The following is a 22,202-nucleotide window of genomic DNA, read 5'->3' as shown; positions in this document are numbered from 1 at the left end:
CTGTGCCCAAATCTGACCGTCAACACTTCACTGTTCCCAGAAAGTGAAAAATTGCAATTCTTATGTTTTATTGGCTGAATACCCAATAAGTGGTGAAATCAAGCAGTAGCAAATAATTTTCGAATGTTTTAGCTTTGTGATTTTTTTTGGAAGATCAACAGTAGTAATCTAGAGCATAAAGTGGCATGGAATCAGTAATAAGATATTGAATCAATGACCCAATAATCAAACTTTTATATTACAGTTTATTTTATACATTTCTTCTAAAAAACATTGCCAAATTGTTAATAAATGCCTAACATCGATGTGGTATTCTGATCGAATACATTTAGCAATGGCTTTCATAGACTTGGCAATTTCTAATACTTATTCTAAGGGCATTGCACAAACATTGTATAAGCAGAACATTGGTGATGTTTGTGATACATCTGACTCTTAAATGGCCAACTTTCACCAAAATAAAGTTTCCTTCAGAAGTATTAGTAAACAATTGGATCTATGCAAAATATTCTATTTACATTAAATTTATGATTACTTTGAAACTCTTTCTTTTATAAAAAAGCGTTAAATTTAAGAATTGGTTAAATGCAGGTGTTGTTCTCCATGAATTGTGTGAATGCTGAGATCATAAAAATAGCTTTTGTGAAAAAGTTACCACTATAGATGAAATTGCTGTACACTATTCATAATTTATTTTCAGCCCGTCAATCTCTGAGAAGGAATATCATTGTGCTGTTAATGTCTAATCACAATTGGGTGAAAGGAAGGTAAAGATAATTGACTTACACTGCATTGATATCCCAAGTGCTGCTAGTAGATCTAGCCTGTGATCTTTTTATGAAAATGTAACTGAATTCATTTCTTTATCAAATCATTAAGTGATTTCACATTTGCTACGTTGTCAGGTAATCTTGAATGAATGTAAATCTTGTTAAGTTATGACAATGATATCACAGTTATTTAGTTGAATGTCGACCCTGCGACTTCGAAGTTCATATACAAGGTTGAATGTTTGGTTTCAAGCCACATTTACATGAAATTTTTGGAATATTTTAGTCCTTTTGCATAAGTGTGCAAGTACTTTGTATCTGATGTAATGAAGGTTATATTTGGTCATGTTTCCAATTAGATACCAAAAGACATTTTGTTTTATTTCTTTTGCAAAGACCCAATTCCATGGCAGATCCAGCAGAAGTTTTCAACGTTTATAAATCTTCGTTCGTTGACGAAGGATCCAGTAGTCCCGGACAATACCTTTCCACCGTTGCCACATCCACCAATTAGACAAATCACTTCAGTTGTTGAAACTAAACTCCATCATGGCTCTACACCATTTTCAAACAATATGTTGTTACAAAATTTGACTTCTTTGGCTGTACCACCTGTGAGCATATCAGCTGCGAATATTCCATCTCCAGTTGTTGGTGCATTTCCCCAGATTTTCTTCAAATACTTAACTTCGTTGGGAATACCACTTACAAACATCCCAGCTCCACTTCTCAGTACATTTCCAAGATTTTTCTTACAAAGCTTACCTTCGTCGCCAGTATCACCTGTGAACGTTCCAATTCCGGTTCTTAGTGGACATGGACTAAGTCAGATATCTCAAACTTCTTGTGTTAATCCTGCGACATTCATAGCACCAACAATAATGGGTCTTTCCACCTTGGACAATAATAAGACTCCACCTGTGTATAATACGTATCATAAGGATTACAAGTTATCAGGAAGGTGAGAACTTGAATGCTAATTTGTTAAATTTATTCTTAATCCGGTTTTTTTTTTTCAGATTGACTAAAGCTTGAAAACATTGTTGCTTTCAGTCATCATTCCTATGCATCTGAAGAACAATTTACTGTCCTGTCAATTATTGAAAAATGTTCGCACAAATTTAGGTTTTTATAAATTGTACAGTGCTGAAATTACTTGTTTTAACATGGAATGGCCAGTCAATGGCTGCATCCGTAGTAACCTGCAATATAGTCGAAACAACATTGTAATAGAGAGGGCCGGAGCTTTGGAAGGTGGTGCAATACCAAATTATGATCAGTCTACAGGACAAGAAGGAACACTAAGCTTTCTCTTCAAAATATTGAAGTTTGGTCTGTTTTATTGAAATTTTGTTTGTGTGCTTGTATTTGCTGAATATAATCACAAATGTAGCTGATAAACATTGGGAAATTATCTACATTTGAAGCAAAGCTTGAGAATAGGTTCAGTTGAACACTACTTCCTCATACTGTTTGTAATATGTTCCTGCAGTTGCTTCTAGAAACACTTTGTAACATATAGGGACGATGGAGAATCATAGAATTTTGCAGCACACAAAGAGGCTATCATGCTGCTTCAGCTTTATGAAATAGCCCTACAAGTTAGTCCTGCACTCACACCCTATTTTTGACCCCATAACACCACAAACGAATCCTCTTCCAGTAACCATATATTGAAAAATGCTATGGTATCTCTTTTCACCATTCTTCTGGGTATCTCTAGATGCATACCCCCTGAACAAAGACTTTTGACTTGTATTACATGCTTCACAAACTTTTTTATCATTGTTGGATTCTTCTTTGGTTGTCCTTGCTCTAATGAAAATATTCCCAACTTCTCCAATCTCTTCATATCCATGTTATCGTCTGATAAATGACTTATGTACTCTATTTAGTCTTGACATCATCCCAAATGTGCAGTGTCCAGAGTTTGTACACCAGTCTTCAGCTAAAACTGCCAATGATTTGTCAAAGTTAATAATATTGTGCATTTAAAGTAATGAAATGTTCTTACCTAACCACTTCACAGGGATATTTTAAACAAAGTATGACACCAAGCATAAAGAAATAGTGGGTCTGATGCAAAAGCTTGGTCAGATGTCAGTTTTGAAAAGTTTCTTCAAGGAAGAAATTGAGGGAATAGTGAAGGAAGGATATTTTAGGTATTTGGGGCCGAGGCAGCTGAAGGCATGGCTACCTGTGGTGGAGCAATTAAAATCAGGGATACACAAGAACACATAATTTGTTTTTGTGATATCTCAAGAGAGTTGTGGGACTGAAGGAGAGTATGGATCAAGACCATGTAAGAACTTGAAAACAAAGATGAACATTGCACCTTATAGATGGTACACATAGCCACTAATGGTCTGTCACTGGTGGATTGAAATGATGATAGATCAGCTTCAATCAAGTGAGCTGCTTTATGCTGGATGCTGTTGAGCTTCTGAAATGTTGGAGCTGCACTTATTCAGCCAATGGAAAGTTTTGCATTACACACCTGACTTCTGCCTTACAAGCAGTGGGCAGATATTGTGGAACTGAGAGATGGGAAGCATTTTCTCTGAGGCTATTGTGAGTTTGGAACTCTGTGCTTCTGAAGGCATTAGAGTTGGGGTGTTTGAATATTTCTAAAATGGAGCTGGAAAGATTCTTATTAGGCATGGGAATCTCAGCTCATTAGGATTGGATGAGAAAGTGGAATTCAGATTAGCCATGACGTTATTAATGGCAAAGCAGGTTTAAAGGCCAAAATGGCCTATTTCTCCTATTTTGTATGTTCCTTCACTGTCACTGGATAAAATTACTGGAACTCATCTTTAACAGCACTAACAGTATGCCTACACCACATGAAGGACAGTGGTTAAAAATGGCAGCTCATGATCACTTTCACAAGGGTAATTAAAGATGTGCAATCGCTCACAACCATGAATGAATATTAAAAAAAAGTTTCTACTTTTGCCATGTTCTGCAACCTTATCGCCTGGCATAACCAATAAACTACCATTGCCATCAAGCCAGGGAACCAAGCCCGGTTTAACAAAGCATCAAGAGCACATGCCAGGAGGAGCACCAGGCATCCTAAATAATGAAGTTGCAAACTAGTGCAGATGCAATACAGAACTTGTATTCCAAACAGGGGAAGTCGAAAGAGATAGATAGGGCTAAGTGATTTCAGAAGCAATGGATCAAATCTAAGATTTGCAGTCTGGCCAGATCCAGATGTGGATTGTGAAAGATTGTTGAGGTGTGTCACAGTCCACAAGACGCTGAGGTAACATTTATGTAATATTCTGCTTTTGCATTTTCCCTGCCAAAATGAGCAATTTCCCATTTTCCCACTGCATATTGCACCTGCCAAGTTTTTGCCAACTCATTTGGCTATCAGGAGGGGGCATGATTTTAAGGTGATTGGAGGAAAGTTTAGGGGCGATGCCAGAGGTAGGTTCTTTCCACAGAGAGTGGTGGGTGCTTGGAATGCACTGTCAGCAGTGGTGGTAGAGTCAGATACGTTAGAGACATTTAAGCGACTCTTGGCTAGACATATGGATGATAGTAAAATGTAGGGTATGTAGGTTAATTCGATCTTAGAGTAGGATAAAAGGTTGGCACAACATGGAGGCCAAAGAGCCTGTACTGTGCTATACTGTTCTATGTTTATTTAACTTATCTATATCAGTCTATATCCTTGCTTTCTCAGCTTCCTTTTAATATTGGCGTCATTTGTAAATTTAGCCACCTTCTCATCCCCTCATCTAAGTCATTGTTGTTAATTGTTCAAATCTTGGACCCAGCACAGATCCTTGTTGGGCCCTACTTGTCACATCTTGCTCGTCTGTAAAAGACTCATTTATGCATACTCAATTTTCTAATTATGCTAATAAGTTATAAGTTAACTTATACCATGAGCTTCTACTTTGTACAATAACCTTTTCTGAGGAACCTTACCAGATGCTTTCTAAAAATCCAAATATAGTACTTCACAGGCTTCCTTTTATCCACAATACATGTTGCTCCTTCTCAGAATTCAAATAAATTGTTAACCATGTTTCCCTTTCCCAAAACCATGCAGACACTTCCCAAGAGATGCTCATTATAACATCCTTAATGATCAATTCTAGTACCTTCCACACTTAGTAATGAGTACTCTCCTCTGATGTAATATAAAATGTTATTTTTTCCCTTTTACATTTCTTGCAAATTGTCCTAAAGTGCACAAGATGAATACTTACGTTATTAATATGCAGATTGCAGGCAGAGAATAATTTCTTCTTTCCTGCAATGCAGACATCATTGGTACTGTTTTTCATCTCTAGTTGCTTTTGATCCGAGTGGCTTATATGTTATTTCAGAGTACATTTAGGGATCAACTGCATTACTGTGGGTCTGGAGTAACATTTACACCAGGATGGCGGAATTAAAGTGCTTTAGTGGTGCAACTGGTTTTTGCAACTAGGGCATTACTGTGACTAGTTTTACATTACAGATCTTTAAAAATACTTATTAATATAAGTTCCTTCGCCTGTTGTGTTGCGATCTGGACCAGTGTCCGCATTATCCTGGGCTTTTGGACTACTGGCCCAGTGACATCACCACTAAATGACCATCTTATTGGACATAGCGAATGGATTTTTCTAACTGAAGGGACATAGGCCGTGGTGTGCACCCAGTGGTCAGTATTAAATCGTGCTCATTTTGTTACAAATAGCATTCACTGACATTTGAATATTGGGAGTAAAATTTCAAAACTTTGGTAATGCACTAAGTAGTGAGCAGGATAGTAACAAACTTCAGAGGGACTTATGAAACTGAAATAATACAAGTTTGATGACAAATGATCGAAGTATGAAGTGATGCTTTTAGCAGCAAAAATGAACAATATGGTATAAATTGTAATACTTTAAGGGGGTGCAAGAGCACAGGAATCAAGCTCATCTACAAACTGTTATAAGCCTTGCTGGGAAAATTCATAAGGCAGTTTGTATAACTAGGACAAGTACTTTTTCAAATAAGGGTACTGTAGACAAGAAAAGTCAATCCAACGAGTTCAAGATGCACAAAGATTTTTCACTAATATCAACACTGATTTGGATGTAAATAGAGGAGGAATAGTTAGTAAGTTTGCAGATGACACCAAAATGAATGGTATAGTGGACAATGAAGATGGTTATCTCAAGAGTGCAATGGGACCTTGATCAGCTGGGCCAAGGAATGACAAATGGAAGTTAATTTAGATAAATGTGGTGTTGCTATTTGGTAAGGCAATCAGGGCAGGACTTGCACACTTAATGGTAAGGTCCTGGGGAGATTGGCTGAACAAAGAGACAAAAGGGAGCAGTAATGGTAGTATATACGAGCAATAGAGATGGAAATTGGCTGTAAACTAAGTTGTGAAAAGGAGGAAACAAGTCAACTGAGCTGAGAGCAAAGTTAACAAGACATAATTGGGCACAGGAGAGGATGGAAGGTGGTACCTAAGAAAAATGGTGGCCAGGCATTGTACTCAAGTTGTGGAATTCAGTGTTGAGTCCTAGAGGTGGTAAAGTCCCTGAGCGGAAAATAAGGTGTTGATCCTCTAACTTGCATATGTTCAAATTACCTTGTTTAAAAAATTTAAACAAATTTTGGAATTGTAACTGTCAATTATCATTAATTGGTGCATTTTCCATGGCGATACCTCTTAGTCAGAGTCTTCTTACTAACCAGCCAGCACTCATACGGTATAAATGTTGGTTTTCCTTTACTTGCATATTGCAAATTGTCCTGATGAGTGTGAGTCAAAAAACTTTGACATAATGTATATCTTTTCAGCAGTACTCCTACTTAATAACTTGGACCTTGGTGTATAGGGCATAATTTTAAACTTGGAATCATTGAAAGTGTGAGGGGCATAATATAGAACTTCAAAAGGACATAGACAAGTCAGTGGAATAGATTGACAAGTATCACGTGAAGCTCAATGTGAGGATAAAGGATATGATTCATTTTGGAAGGAAGTATATGGCAGGACAATTCAAATTAAGGTAACAATTCTAAAGGAGGTGCAGGAGCAAATGGCTGAATGGCTTCCTACACTTTGGCAATTCTCTGATCCAGATTCTATCCTTGATGGTTTCAGGGCAACCCTTCTTCAGAGCACTAATATTTTTCTTAATAAATACTGCTGCCCCTCTTTGCTATTTATTCTATATACCTTGTGTCCACGAATAATTATATTTGTCCTGCCCTTTTGTTGAGTAAGGTTTCCATTATTTCCATAGTATCATATTCCTCCATGGCTATCCGTGTTTGCACTTGTAATTATCCTTATTTATCAGCCCTATGCACTTACATAATTTCATTTTCTAACTAAGCAATTGGCATTAATGTGGACATTTACTTTTTTGCATCATTCACTGCAAATTTAACTAATGCTTTTACTTCTCACAACTAATTCTTTTGAAGGGAAACGGGTGTTCAAGAGACATTGCAAAGCACAGAGGAGTCTATTAAAGAACTTCATAGCAAAGGAACATTTTCAACCAATGATGATGGAAACAATGGTAAGTGTTGGGTCACGTAAGTCAATGTTAACCTTGCTATTTTATCACATTTGGAATTAATAATATGAATAAATGTGCTTCTTACAGTTGAATTTTGTAACAAGATAGAAGTGCTCTTGCAGAATGTTCAATTTCATTTTTGCTATTTCAAACATAATTCGCACTTAACTTTTTCTGTAATTCCCCAAAGTGGTTTTGTGATAGAGCCAAAATCATTTAATTGCTTCTGTTATTGGGAAGGGAAAGGTGCCAAGTAGAATGAGAAATCAGTGCAGATATTCAAAGGGGCTAGCCAGACATTCAGGGTGAGTGATGACCCTGATTAGGAAGCTTAAGGTGAATGAACCCCTGAGGCAGTGATAACATGAAGCGTGAGGATGGTTCATGGTCAAATAATGTTGAGACCAAGAGGGAATATTATTGGGTCATCAGTTTAGCTGGAATTGGACTGAAGGAGAAAGAATTGTGTCTTGTCAACAACAAGAGCTCAATGGGTACAAGATGGAGGGTTAGGCAAAAAAGCAGTCAGATGTGCACGTTCACAACTACTGGACTCTTCAAAGTGCTTAAGAACCAATTAATTACTTCTAAGATGTAGTCACTGTTGTAACACAGGATTTGCAGCTCACCAAACTCTTTCAAACAGCAACAGGGTGGTGACGAAGTGATCTGCAATTTTGTGAGGTTCCTTGCTCTTCTTTAAAATAGTGCTAGTTGATCTTTTACATCTATCCGCGAATGTTAATCGTGCCTCAGTGGAATGTCTCATCCATAAAATGACACCCCTGACAATGGGTGCTCCCTCAGCACTGCACTGGAGTGTCGGCCTAGACTTCTGTCTCAAATTCTTTGAATGGAACTTGAACTCTCAACCTTGTGATTCAGAGGCAACTGCGCTGCTATGAACTGGACCACAGCCGATAAACAGAAAAATAAATTTGAAGAAGGTGGGAGTTCCGGTCCAAGGGTTTGGGCACTGGGGTACTTTAAACCATTTGGCATGGTTGGCTGGTGAAAGGGATGATGAAGAAAATTATTAAATGGGATAGTCATAATGAAACAAAACATAGTGGTGTACATCTTAACCTTGTGCAGTTATGGATTACAGCAAATAAGTACATTTTGAGCAGCCCTATTACACTAATAGTGTTACTGCAGACTGGAAAGAAGCAAGACTTTTTTTTTCTAGTGAAATGACCACATTCTGAATTATCTTACTGCTTAAGTTAAGCATATCACAGTTACATTGGTGAAAAAAAGGAATTGCATTTTTTTGCAGTTTTAATTTACCTTGCTGTAAAGTGCATGACAGCCAATATGTCACTTTTGACATGGATTCACTTATTATGTTGGCTTCAGATGTTAAAAAGTCTAGGTTCACCAGTAATGAGGGTCAAGTTGTTTTTTTGTTCACAGTTAAATTGCTAGGTCTGTCCAACATCTGTGGTCATATATGCAAGAAAAATGGAAGTAAAATCACAGTGCATTCAGGTATCTCTTTTTAATGTAGAAGCAAAAGTAAACTTATTTGTTTAAAGAATAAAGAAAAATAAATTTTTAAAAGGTGTTCTTGCCTAACTGTGTCTTGGATGACTCTTTAATAGATTATGGGAATCTACTGCAGCTTGTTTCTTTTGTTAAAAAATCCAAAGCAATTGCACCAGACAGCTACAGGGATTCAGTAAACTGTCCTCCAAATCAACTTCATGAGAGAGAGGCCAGCCCAAGCAGCTCAGGATTACGGTAACTTTTACTTATTTAGAGAATATATAACAATTGTTTACAAATTCAATCAAAATATATATATAGCAATAAGATTGTTTTAGCATTTGAAGTATCCAGTTTTGGTATCCATGAACTTGTGTTATGATAGTTTACGTGGTAACTAATAAGAGACATATGACAGTCAATAAATTCTAAGATTCAGAAAGCCACAAAAGCATGCAAGAAAATTTGGGTACATTTTTGTAGTAAATGGCTCAGAGTACAATGTTTGCATTTTATTTCTTCTAAAAAGGGAGCATGAATACACTGGACAAAGAAAAAACCAAAGATCTAGAGAGACAAGTGGATATCTGCGAGATCGGTCCAGAAGTCCAGGTTCCTGTGATAGTTATCAAGAGAAAAGAATGGATTATGATCGCAAAAGACAACGGAGTTATGAAAGAAGTTACTATGGAAATTCACCTTCAGTTCATCAACATTGGGACAGCTATGGCTGTGATCGGGACAGCCGAGGGCGTGATCGGGACAGCCGAGGGCGTGATTGGGACAACTATGGCCGTGATCGGGACAGCCATGGTGGTGATCGGGACTGCCATGACCATGATCGGGACAGCCGTGGCCGTGATCGGGACAGCCGTGGCCATGATCGGGACAGCCGTGGCCACAAAAAGGACAGGTTTGACCATGACAGGGACAGCTCTGATTGTGAAAGACATTATTTCTCCAAGAGGTATCACTTTCGGGATAGTGATCCTCGGCATGGTTACTATGAAAAGAGTGAAAAAGGACACTGTTACAGTGACGGAACATATTGTAAAATAAATCAGAAAAGGGACAGAGAATACCAATTTTGATGGTATGTGTTCATTTTATTGTCTTTATTTGGATTTAAAACTTATGTATAGTAAAACATTGAATACCTTGTAAGTAATCCAAAGTGACAAAGTGAACTCTTAACCTTCCATACAGAATTCCAACAAAATCTACTTTTGTATACTCTGTATAGGTGTGTAGCCAAAGCAAATAATGTTAATGTTTAAAGGTGGGTTGTATGCTGTTGATAAATTGTTAGCCATCACATTTTCAATTTGTCTGTCCTTTTATTCAGGTTTTATGTCATTCTTGCCATATTTTTAAGAGGCTGGTGACTTATGTACAGAATCTCAACCAACAAGGTAGGGGATCCCATTAAATTACATCACTTAAGTGCTGAATTCCACTTTAGAATTTTGTCACATGATGGCATTCCTGTTATTATAAAGTTTGTAGTCTGGTATTTTCTTTTGAGAGGGGAAAGAAAGTGCAAACTGAATCCTTGGAGACATGGAATTAGTAACAATGGCTCTTTTCTTTGCTCTTTCAGAGTAAATGGTAATAGAGGTTGTTTAATACATAGCAGTATGTGGAAGTTACAACTAACAAACAGCTTATCCTGCTGAACCCATCTAAGTGGTTACATTCCATACATGTTAGTCCCAATCATATCTATTTGCCTGTTTCCATTTTCCTTTTCCTTTTCCTTTACCCATCAGTTCTAATCTTAAATATTTTCATAGTTTCTGCCTTGATTGTTTATTCTGACTTTGAATTCCACAGCATTAGTTCTCTCTTAAGAGCTTTCATTGCTCTGAGCACTAATATCGTGTATTTAATTTTCTGTCTATGGACCCTAGGTCTATGTCACTTTAATATTAAGATACAGAGTACTTCTATTGTTCTAACATAGATTTTAGAATGATTTAAAATTATTACATTCTGATGAAAAAGCCCCAATTTTCCAATGCTGTGTTGATTTCCTCTTACGAAGCAACGTACTATTGAATCTGCTTTATATCCTTGTAATTATATATAACCCAAATTGCATGTTATATTTGAACTTTTATTAAGATTTTGTATAGACCATCCTTACTATTTGGCTTGTATGTGCTATACTTTTTTCTAATATTGCAGAATTCCAGTAATATTGCTTAATACCGTATCAACTGTAGTGGATGCCGTAAATGTCCTTTAATTGTGTGCACTCTTAATTTGCTCTTCAGCAACATCCAACCAGTTCTGTATAGAACATAATTCCTTTATTTTTGTACCAAAATATATAACCATAAATTTACAGACATTAAATTTTAACCTATGCTTGTGAGCTCCCTATCTTCCCAGTATTCCTTATAGCTTTTTAAGGAATTAAATCAGTCATCTATATTGATACTTTCAAATTGTCATCTCACTCCCTAAGTTCACATACAAATCATTGATATACACTGTGAATAGAAGTGTCTCTCAAACTCAGCATTGTGGGACATCAGGTCAGATTTTCAACCTCTCTGGAATCCTGCCCTTAACTCCTCCCTCCTGTTTAGTTCTTTCTAATTAATTTTGAATCAATTTACTATGTTACTTCTTAATCTTCTCAAGTATCTGAGATACCTTGCTTGAGACTTTCCTAAAGTTCACACACACTATATCTTTGTGTACGCTAGCTAATAGTCTTCCTGTTTGACATTGACTTTTGATGAATTGTTGTTGGAAGTTCTTACCTTGTGGATATATGGAAGATGAGACTGGCCTCCAAACATTTGTAATTGAAACGATTAACTCCATTTCATATTGTTCTTTATTCACATAACCGTGATGATTCAGACTTGCTGGATTAATGAATGTTTCTGTAACAGTATACATAGAGTGTCATTTATGTTCTATATGTTTGATTTTTAAGACAACAAATTCAAGAAATTGACCACGCCTCTGAAAATAATGAAGAGTATTGACCTTTCATTCCAGACAAACCAGACTTTTAAAAGCACAGAATAGCTTTAAGGAAAGTGCTAGGTGGATGTAAAGTGCGGTAATGGTAAAGATTACCTGTGACACTAGAATTTCCCCCCTCCGGACCAACTGTGTGCTAAACTGTTGACCTTTTAACTGCATTGTTTGCAAATGTACCATATTCTATTGATGCAATACTAATCACTATTGTTTCTTGTTGGTAATTTCTTCACACTTAAATGAAACAAATCATCCAATGCCTTATGGAATTTAGAATCTTATAAAGACATCTTAGGATAGTCTAATTTCTCTTAACTTGCTATATTGTTAGCAGAACCTTTGTGCTTTATTGTTTGAATTCTTATTTATGTATGACTTTTTACATCTGCAGTACTTTTTTATTGCATGTTAGTAAAATGACTGAATCAACTTTATGATTTATGGAAAATAATATGGCTATAACTTGTAAAAGATTCAGTCAGGATTAATTTTAATATTTTAAAATACTAACCACCAAGATGAAATGCATTGGCTGTGAGCAATCTTTTTAAGCTTTTGTGTTCACTTGTCAATTACTTACTGTCTGTCAGGTGTTTTGTGAAATGATCTGAAGACTAACTGACAAAGTACACCAGACATGTTGATGACCAGTTAAGATATATGAATGAAAATTAGCATTGATTTTTGTGCACTAAGAAATATTCTCCACTAAATTAATTTGGCAGCATATTTAATGAGTGAAGGTACTAGCAAAATATCAGCTGAAAGCTCTGCAATATCTGAGGCTGGTTTCAAGTTCAAGCAATAGGTGAATTGTTGAACTTGTTTCATTTTAGCAGCATTGTGTTGATTTTACCTTTTTAAGATGTTGGCAGGGTTGAACAGGAACATGTCCTTTCCTCACTGCTACTATGGTGACAGTCATTAAAAGTAATTTTGGTTGTTGCACTTCAAATTGCAGAATATGCATGGGCTTATATTTAATTAGCCAACCATCACATCCACGCAACTAGTAGTGGGAAAAGTTACATACCCCACATCTACATGACAAAAACCTTTCATAATTGTGATGAAAGTTTGGAAGAACTAAGCAAACTTCAGTTCTTTCTTTGGTTTTGTTTCCTTCTGCATCAGGTTGATAGTAGTGTGGAAGGAAGAATTTTGGATTTTTATAATGTTGCATAGTTGTCAAGTGCATTGCCATCAAATTGCAGTCCCCTATTTTTTAAAATCTAGTGTAGTTACCTTCAGAATCCACATGACAGTCTGAAAATAAAGCTTAAGGGAGCATTGCTAAAGTAAATTGGATAGTTCTGACTCTGGCTGACTAGTAAGAGAGGTGATGAGGCCAGCTGTCTGATTGAGAGTGAATTTTGAAGCTACGGCTTGGTTTATATCTAATGAATTGGCAGCCATGACTGGCAACTAGGCCAGTTCCTTGAGGGGCAGGGTTTCTACCTGAGAGGTGAAGTTTCACTGATCCAGTTGTGTCTGATACAGTGATCAATTCATAAGATGTCAAAGGTGTGAGCCTGTAGGTTCAGCTGCACAGTGTTAATGGAGCAGGCAGGTCCTCCATTTCTTGGATAATCAGTGTTTCTAAATGCAAGCAAAAAGTCTGGAGTAATAAGGGCCTCAGCTGTCATTTGAAGAACTTGGAGGAGATGCAGAATGACTAGTCCAGAACAGGATAAGTAATACTGATCTTCCTGCCTTGATCATTTTGCATTAGGCATTGCCACACTACCTTTTGCACCCCTGCCATATTTCAGGTCATTCTCTTCCTCAATTTTGTGTTTCTCATCCAATCACAACTAGCCATTGCACCATCTTTCCTCATTGTAATTGCACATGGGCACAAACAGCAGCCTGCATCACTGTCATGCTAATGAAAAAATATCAGAAGCTGTAACAGATGTGTTATGGCTCATATATATTACTGAAAGGAGACCGGTCTGTGTTGTTTTGCATTCATGAGGACAAATACAAGAATACCGAATTTCAAACGACCTCAACAGTTCTCATGCAGTGTCACATTTGTCCTAATCAGTGCAAGACAAAACCGACCATTAGATGTATATCTTTTCTGGAACGTGAAAGGCAACTGCTTGCTCCACATCAATAATTGTAATCGTACTGGGTGTTCTGCCTTAGTTGGAGCTGCGTGCCTGAAAATATGAAAGTGTTCGTAAACAGTTTGTGTGGCATTTTGTCTTGTCACTTTACCATGAATGTGTTGTCACCATAAAGCAGTAAAATTATTGTTTAGGGGCACTAAATATCTGCTGTATTATGATATCTTTGCCACTAGAACTTTCTGTGCAGCCAGGGAGCTAAGGCTCCACCAAAATGCCAGGAGTCATTTGTATAGATATAATGTTATGATCTCTAGTGATTATAATCTCCTGTTTGTCAAACGATGAGAACTGTTATGCAGATGCATCATAGTAACAACCAGGGACCTGGAGGTATCTGCATAATTCTTTGGCCAACACAAGCCACATGCTGGTGCCCAATCAATGACAACCTGTATGTGGAACATCGAAATGGCTGCAAGTACCAGCGTTTTTTCCAGTTGAGCAGAAGGGTCCATATAGAACCTGATGCAATCATTTGCTTGGAAGGTGGGGTTGTGGAAACAAAAGTGTCCATAACCAATTGCATGCACAGGCTATGGATTGATGAGCTGATATGAGATGTATCACTAGCTGAAGTCTGGACAGAGTTCAAAACAGCTAAAAATGAAATGTGGGTCTTGATTACCATTACCACTGCCACAGAGTTAGTTACAGATTCATTGTAGTAGGCTACATGGGTCTGTGATTGCCTGCCTTTAGATCCTGTATCTTGAAAGTAATCATAAACTCCACATCTGTATACCTTCTATGTTTTGTAAGGATACTTGTGAGCATGGTCTCCTGTTCGTTTCTATAGTATTGCTCTTCCTCCGTACACAGGTGAATAGCTGGTGTGATTTCTGTGGTCAAAATCCTCTCTGGTGTAACTGATGAAGGAAATCTTGATAAATATACCAATATCGCTGTATTTGGGTTTCTCAAGATGAATCAATTTTAAGAAAATTTCTATCAACTGATAACTACAGATGAATGTTCTTTTAAATAGTTTTCTGTGTTTTCTACTGAAACTGCTTAATGTTACTGAGTAAGTCCAGTATGTCTTTAGACCTGGATTTGATAGCACTTCATCTCTTATTGGTATGCTTCTGAGTAATCTACATGGAAATCCTGAAGCATGAGCTGAGATGCAATGGGATTTAAAGCACAGTGCCTCTGCATGTTTGTCCAGTCGTGCTAATTTAAACTTCTGTCAATGTTTCTAAACCAGAGTTAGCATTACAAATGCAATCTTGTGTGCTAGCTGATCTTTGATGTAATTGAAAATCTTCCCATGTGTCTGGTTTAATGTTTTTAGGTGTAATGCCTTATCAGATTGAGCCAATCTTCAGTAACATTTTACATTTTATGCTGAAGAATATACAAGTTAATTAAGGAGCTGGTTAAATGTCTGATTGGAAATGATGTTGGGGTTTTGAGGATGACTGTCAGACTTCGTCTTGTGTAGATCTGTACAATCCGTTCCCGCACAATATTCAATAGCTCCTGTCTTACTACAATGGGAAGGAATATCAAGTGTATGCCATTGCTAGTCAGTATATACAAGTTAACTTGTACCAGCAAGTTAATTTGCTTTGCAGACCAATCCCTTGGGCACAGTTGACATACGATGCATTTTAGTCTCCTAATTTAAACTTTCATGGAACATTCTGCATAAGTGCTAATTGACCTTCAAATGTTGTCAAGCAAGATTTTAGAAAATGAAAGTGCACATCACACCATTCTGACAAGCTATGATCTACACACGATATTCCTTCCCACTGTAGTAAGACAGGAGCTATTGTATATTGTGCTGTAACTGATTGTACATATCTACACAAGACAAAGTGTGATAGTCATCCTTATAATCCCAACATCATTTCCAATCAGACATTTAACGAGGTCTTTAATTTAATTGACTGATTTGGAGCAGATTCTGCAGAGAATCTCACCAGGGAAAGGTTTAATTATTTTCTGTAACTTCACTTTGATGTTTTATCATTTCAGATCTATGATCTTCTTTCGTTCTTGGTTTAGCTTTGGATCCAATAGACTACTATACCTAAACCATTCTTTAAACATTCTGTTGCATAAATATTCTTTTGAAAATACTGTGACTAAAACTACACTCTTCCAAATAGGTTCTCACAAGTAATCTATCCAAGTTTACCACCTTCCCACGGACAACAAAAGTCATTGGTCAGTACTTGCACCCAGACCTTTTAAGTTCCCCATCTTATTGTCATGTCGCATTTATACTGTTTCCTTGCATTTATTTCATTAAGAAAATGATATTGTTAGGACTACAGTATTTTTAGTAATGTAATTTTGTCTTGTCTTGCACAGAACACAATTGCTTGAAAGTAGATATAAGTTCAGGATCCTGTATTTCAATGTCTTTGCTTGTAGATTACCTTGAAATTGATATTACCTTGAAATTATAATAAAATAAACAACTACATAAAGTTGCTTCAGAAATGGATGAAGTAATTTGGCTTCAAAACCAGGATTAATAACAGAGGTTGATGTAAGCTATAGCATGTTGCATATAATGTATTTGTCCTACACCAGTTATGTGTATGCAAAGTTTAGAAAAGTGTTTATAATTCAAAAATTATGAAACTTCTCAGGTGTCAAATAAAAGACAATTTAACTTTTCATGGCCACATGATTAGAATTCTTTTCATATGCTTTCAATGGCTATATTGATTTTTGATCTGTTACAAATAGCATTGGCACACAAATATTAAACACTGTATGCGCTGGAGATCTGGAATTATGAGAGAAGAAGGAAAGATGAAAATGCTCAGTGGGCCTCAGAATACCCGAGGCAATTAAAAAAAAAAAACATTTTAGTTTGTGACCTTGCGTTAGAATTGGGAGAAATTAGGAATGGAGACTTTGGGCAGATGAAAGGTATTAAGAACAACAAGAAAGGTCTGTGGCTGGATGGAGGGAAGAAGTTAAATGAAAAGAGGATTTAATGGTACCAAGACAAAGGAAAAGGTAAAAAAACAAAAAAAAAGTTGTCTGGAGGGGCATGAATGGCCAGGAAGGGAATAGGAGAAAAATGAAAGAGAAAAAGAAACTCAAAGCAAAATAGGGAAGGTGGAGGGAGAGTTTATGACATAAAATCGTTGACTACACCATGTGTTCAGACAACAGCTTTTCTTCCTTTGGCTTGTAACGTGGAACCTTTTTCATTTATTCTTTTCATGTTAGTGATAGGAAGTCTGTACAGATGACAACCAATATGTAATATCTGGTACTCTTACTGTGGTTTGCCTACATTGAGTCTTGTATTTTTAGAGTAGATGTAGCAAGCTGTTAATGCTCCAGCATTCGAGTTGCTTCAGGCTTGGTCATGTAGAGGGCTACCAATCTAGTCATATCCATATAGTTTTGTAAATGGTAAACCTTCGGAATAGATCAGTTTCCTGGTACTTCATTGTACTAAGCCCCTGAGCATGAATTGATTCCCTAAAGTCAGTAAAACCAGGATACTATAATCCAATGCTTAATGGATATAACCTTTATGAAATATTGGAGATGTTGATTAATCATTCCATTTTCCAAGCATTTTAATGATTTTTTTTGTTCAGTTCACAACTTCTGTTCAGTTTCATAGGCTTGTATACAGTAAGATCTCCATTACTCCTACCTTTGCCTGCATTGTTTCCCTGCATGGCTTTGTGTGAGATGTTTTCTTTTTGTCTAAATAACTTTGTTTAAATTAATTTCATTTTATTGTTTTTTTGTTATATATTGTCTCTAATTTTATTCAGCATTTCATTGTGTAAAAATTGGGACTTCTCATTATCCCAAAAAGTAACTGCTATTACATATTGGGGGTGACTTCCATTATGGGTAATGATAGTGATTCCACTGTCAAGTATGTTTTGAAAGTTTATTTATACATGTTTTATGTGCACATATATTGCTTGGTTGTGCGGAAGGCTTAATGTCTGCATTGGTGAGACCTGGAATGGCTCTTTTGATATTTTTCTTTCTCTTTTCCACTGAAAGAACATAACTTCCTCATTTTTAAATTTCCATCAAAAGCAAAGAATTGAATTCAAGAGCACACATATTCCCTGCTATTCAGATAAAACCTGCTACAACCTTATGCCCCTGCAGTCTGTACCATGTTATGCCAGTTGCTCTTCATCTTGTTTTATATCCTCTGCTTTAAGGAGCAACTGGGAGTGACCAAGGACATCTTTCATACTGCATCTATGAAGTAGAAATAGGTGAACACTTCATTGTTACAATTCTGACCAGTTTCTTTTTACAGTATTATACTAAATTTTGATACTTTAAGGATGTTTTGTAAAATTTAATACAATATACCAAGAAAATCCCGAAACCATGTACATCATTGCAGTGGCATTAGGAAACTTGGCTACCAAGCATCCATATAGCCAAAGTGACTTGGATTTGATCTCTGCAAGGTAATCAAGTAAATCATGATGCTTATAATCGCCATATTCATTTAAGAAATTATTTAAATTGTAATGAGGCAATTACATTGTCTCTTTTGTAACACCAGTTAATTTATTCAGACAAGAAAGAAAAATACTTGATTTATGCTTTTCACCTTTTACAATCTGAGTTTAGAATTTTTAAACTGATTAGGTTTTTGCTCAAGTTGTTTGCTGAGTTGTTAATAGTTAAGTTTGAAAGTCATTTGTGTAATAAAATTACTGATTAATATTATCAGGAGAATGTAATCAATGTTCACACCTTATTAATAGACATTATTTGGTACCTTGCCTCCATAAAAATGAGTGCTTCTGCTAAAAAGATGTTTGTAGACAAAATTTCACCTTTCAATTTGGAAAATGCAAGTTTTGTATTGAATTTCAGTACTCATATTCCTGAATCAAAATATCACCTTTAAGACTTGTACTACAATCCAAATAAATCAGTTAGGCTGATCCTTTTGATAAATATCGTCTTTTGGGTAAGAGACTTTGCCTCTTGAGGTAATGTAAAAGCTCCTACTTAGTGTTCAAAGAACAAGTGGACCATTCATTGATTTCATGTGTGGCAAACATTGCTGTGTTCAAATTGTGCAGAACAACTGTGATTGTAATTTAAAAGTCATTTATTGGTTTTGAATATCCCAAGAATGTGAAAAGTGTCACCTAAATGTGTTTATTTTTGTGTTACTAAACTCTGTGTCTATCTGTGTTTACAAAAGAAGTAAAAGATAGCATTACTAGACATGCAACTTACACACAAGCACTGAAGATATCAAGTTTATTATACATTCAGGTCTGGGATGGAAATGTGTTGCTGGAAAAGCGCAGCAGGTCAGGCAGCATCTAGGGAACAGGAGAATCGACGTTTCGGGCATTAGCCCTTCTCCTGTTCCCTAGATGCTGCCTGACCTGCTGCGCTTTTCCAGCAACACATTTCCATCTCTGATCTCCAGCATCTGCAGACCTCACTTTCTCCTATACATTCAGGTCCACTTGTAGAAATGTTGTATTGACCTGCATTGAATTTTGTTATATGCAAATACTTTAATAAATTTGTTGCCAAGTTTGCGATGAATAAGGTTTTCATAATAGACTGATCTAATAAAGCTTTGCTATCTCAGTATTTCTAAATTAAATTTTTGAACGGATTTGCTACTTTTACTTCATCTCTGAGTAAACTGTTTAATTTCATAGTTTCACTTATGACGAGTGGTAAAGTAAATATACTTCTTGATGCAAATAAACACTCTTTATTTAGCTTGAACTTCAAACCAATTTCCTATGTTTAATTAAACTTGCCTGTTTACTGTGTGTTATGTTGGTCATTCATAATCCAACTTCTACTTGTATAGTATGTACAACATATGCATTAAATCCTTAAATAATGAACATTGTTGGTTTGTAGAACTTAAGTATCTAATGAGATAGACATTCAATGTGTTTTTACTTAAACAAATGTATTTTAATTTAAAGCAATTTTCATAATGCTTCTAAAACATCACATTGAAAACAGATGGGGACAGATATTGACATGAGGAATGAAAGATTAAAAGAAACCAAAGTTTTGGAAGGTTTAAGTTTTAGATGAAGAGAAAGCATTTGTGAGGTGGGGGGGATTTTAGAGAGTTCCAGAAGTAATATTTTTCATTTGGACATGGTGTTGTTGACAAGGCCGCTATTTATTGCCTATCTGTGTGTCCTGACGGTGAGCTGCTTTTTTGAACTGTTGTTCAAGATAGTGTAATGTGCTCTTTCGATTTTGGCAATGAGGTTAAAAGTATTGGAATTGCACACGTCCAGGCAAGAGAGAGGGCCTGTTGAAAGTGCACAATCTGTAAATTTTTCATTGTCAGGAAGAAGAGATCACATCCAGAGTGAGATACAACCTGAGACAATTTGGGGCACAGAAAAGGTCACGTCATAGGTAAATTGTAAGTCCATTGGTTGGGCATATCTGCTAATTTTACAGAATCCCTACAATGCAGAAAAAGGCCATTTGGCCCATAGAATCTGCATTAAACCTCTGAAGAGCATCCCACCAGACCCACCGCATCCCTGTAAACCTGGATTAACCATGGCTAATCCAGCTAGTCTGCATGTTCCTGGATACTGCAGGACAATTTAGCATAGCCAATCCATCTAACCTATATATCTTTGGTCTGTTTGACTTTTATAGGTTACTTTCAGTTTGAAGGTAAATAGGGAAAATATTTACAAACTAAGACAAGCTTGAAATTTTCCAAAACAAAATCAAGAGCTAAATAATTCAAATAGATATGCCCAGTCAGGCGATATAACTGCATGATATTGGAGCTGGTGGATCCCATTGTGGTTTGAGAAGGAGAAGCTGGTATCTGATGTAACTATTATAATAGAGTAAAGGCAACTATAGAGACATGAGGGAGGAAATGACTAGAGTTGAGTGGAAGGGTATCCAGTGGAGCAGCACTGGTAGAACTTTCTGAGAATAATTTGAGAGGCACAGCAGAGATTCATCCCAAAGAGGAAGACGTGGGAGGCGTGCTAGAAAAGAAATGAAGCAACCATGGCTGACCAGGGAAATCAGAAATAGTGTTAAGGCATACAATGCAGTGAAGATTAGTGGGAAGCCTCTAAAAACCAGCAGAGGACAACTAAAAAATCAATAGGTGTAGAGAAAATGAAACATGAGAGCAAGCTGGTTAGTAATAGAATATTCTTTTTAGATATCTAAAAGGTAAGAGAGAGGCAGAAGTAGACATTGGACCACTGGAAAGTAAGAGCAGTCATAATGGGGTAAAATTAATGGTGGATGAATTGAATAGGTACATTGCATCAGCTTTCAATGCAAGATGCCAATAGCTTACCAGAGCTTCAAGAGAATCAGGAGGCAGAGGTGAGGTGTATAGTAGCCATTAATCAGGAGAAGGTGCTGGGGAAGCTGCAAGCTCTGAAGGTGGATAAATCAGATGGACCTCACCCTGAAGTTCTGAAGGAGAGAGCTGAGGAGATTGTAGAGGCATTAGTGGTGATCTTTCAGGAATCACTGGAATCGTCCCAGAGAACTGGAAAAGGCTACTGCAACATCTCTGTTTAAGCACGGTGGGAGGCAGAAGACTGGAAACTATAGATTGGTTACCCTGACCTTGGTTGTTAGTAAGATTTTAGAGTTCATTGTCAAAGATGAGATTGTAGAATACTTGGAACTACATGGTATAATAGTACAGAGTCAGCACAACTTCATCAAGGGAGGTTATGCTTGACAAATCTATTAGAGTTCTTTGAGGAGGTAATGAGCAATTCAGACAAACAAGAGGCAATGAGTGTGATGTTTGAATTTCCAGAAGGCCTTTGACAAGGTGCCACAGCGGAAGCTAGTAAATAAGATAAGAGCCTGTGGCGTTAGAGGCAAGGTACTGAGCTGGATAGAGGATTGGCTGACTGGCAGAATGTAGAGAGTATGGATAAAAGGGTCTTTCCAGGATGGCAGCAGTGAAAGTGGAATTCTACAGGGGTCTAGGTTGAGACCACAGCTATTTGCATTATATATTAATTACCTAGACAAAAGAAGTGAATAGCGCTGAAAATGTGTTGCTGGAAAAGTGCAGCAGGTCAGGCAGCATCCAAGGAGCAGGAGAATCGACGTTTCGGGCATAAGCCCTTCAGGAATGAGGAAAGTGTGCCCAGCAGGCTAAGATAAAAGTTAGGGAGGAGGGACTTGGGGGAGGGGTGTTGGAAATGCGATAGGTGGAAGGAGTTCAAGGTGAGGGTGATAGGCCGGAGTGGGGTGGGGGCGGAGAGGTCAGGAAGAAGATTGCAGGTTAGGAA

The 22,202-nt window shown here is 36.9% G+C and overlaps 1 protein-coding gene across 5 annotated transcripts in view; it reads left to right on the top strand.

Moving 5' to 3' along the window:
* The window catches only part of LOC122563131 (cleavage and polyadenylation specificity factor subunit 6-like), a 92,584-nt gene that overhangs the window by 18,224 nt on the left and 52,158 nt on the right, over positions 1-22,202 (top strand). For 2 of the 5 annotated variants that reach the window (XR_006315495.1, XR_006315492.1), the window contains exons 6-11: positions 1,167-1,731; positions 7,212-7,309; positions 8,914-9,052; positions 9,327-9,890; positions 10,143-10,209; positions 16,053-19,233. Coding sequence is in view for 1 of the 5 variants with exons in the window: in XM_043716581.1 (XP_043572516.1) it covers positions 1,167-1,731; positions 7,212-7,309; positions 8,914-9,052; positions 9,327-9,888 (1,364 nt within the window). In the remaining 4 variants the exon portion in view is untranslated. The other 3 variants (XR_006315493.1, XR_006315494.1, XM_043716581.1) reach the window with 3 other exon arrangements.

The sequence above is a fragment of the Chiloscyllium plagiosum genome, chromosome 26 (genome assembly GCF_004010195.1).
Source record: "Chiloscyllium plagiosum isolate BGI_BamShark_2017 chromosome 26, ASM401019v2, whole genome shotgun sequence".
Taxonomy (NCBI): Eukaryota; Metazoa; Chordata; class Chondrichthyes; order Orectolobiformes; family Hemiscylliidae; genus Chiloscyllium; species Chiloscyllium plagiosum.
The sequence above is the reverse complement of the archived record's forward strand: the minus strand, read 5'-3'. Positions and strand labels throughout refer to the sequence as shown.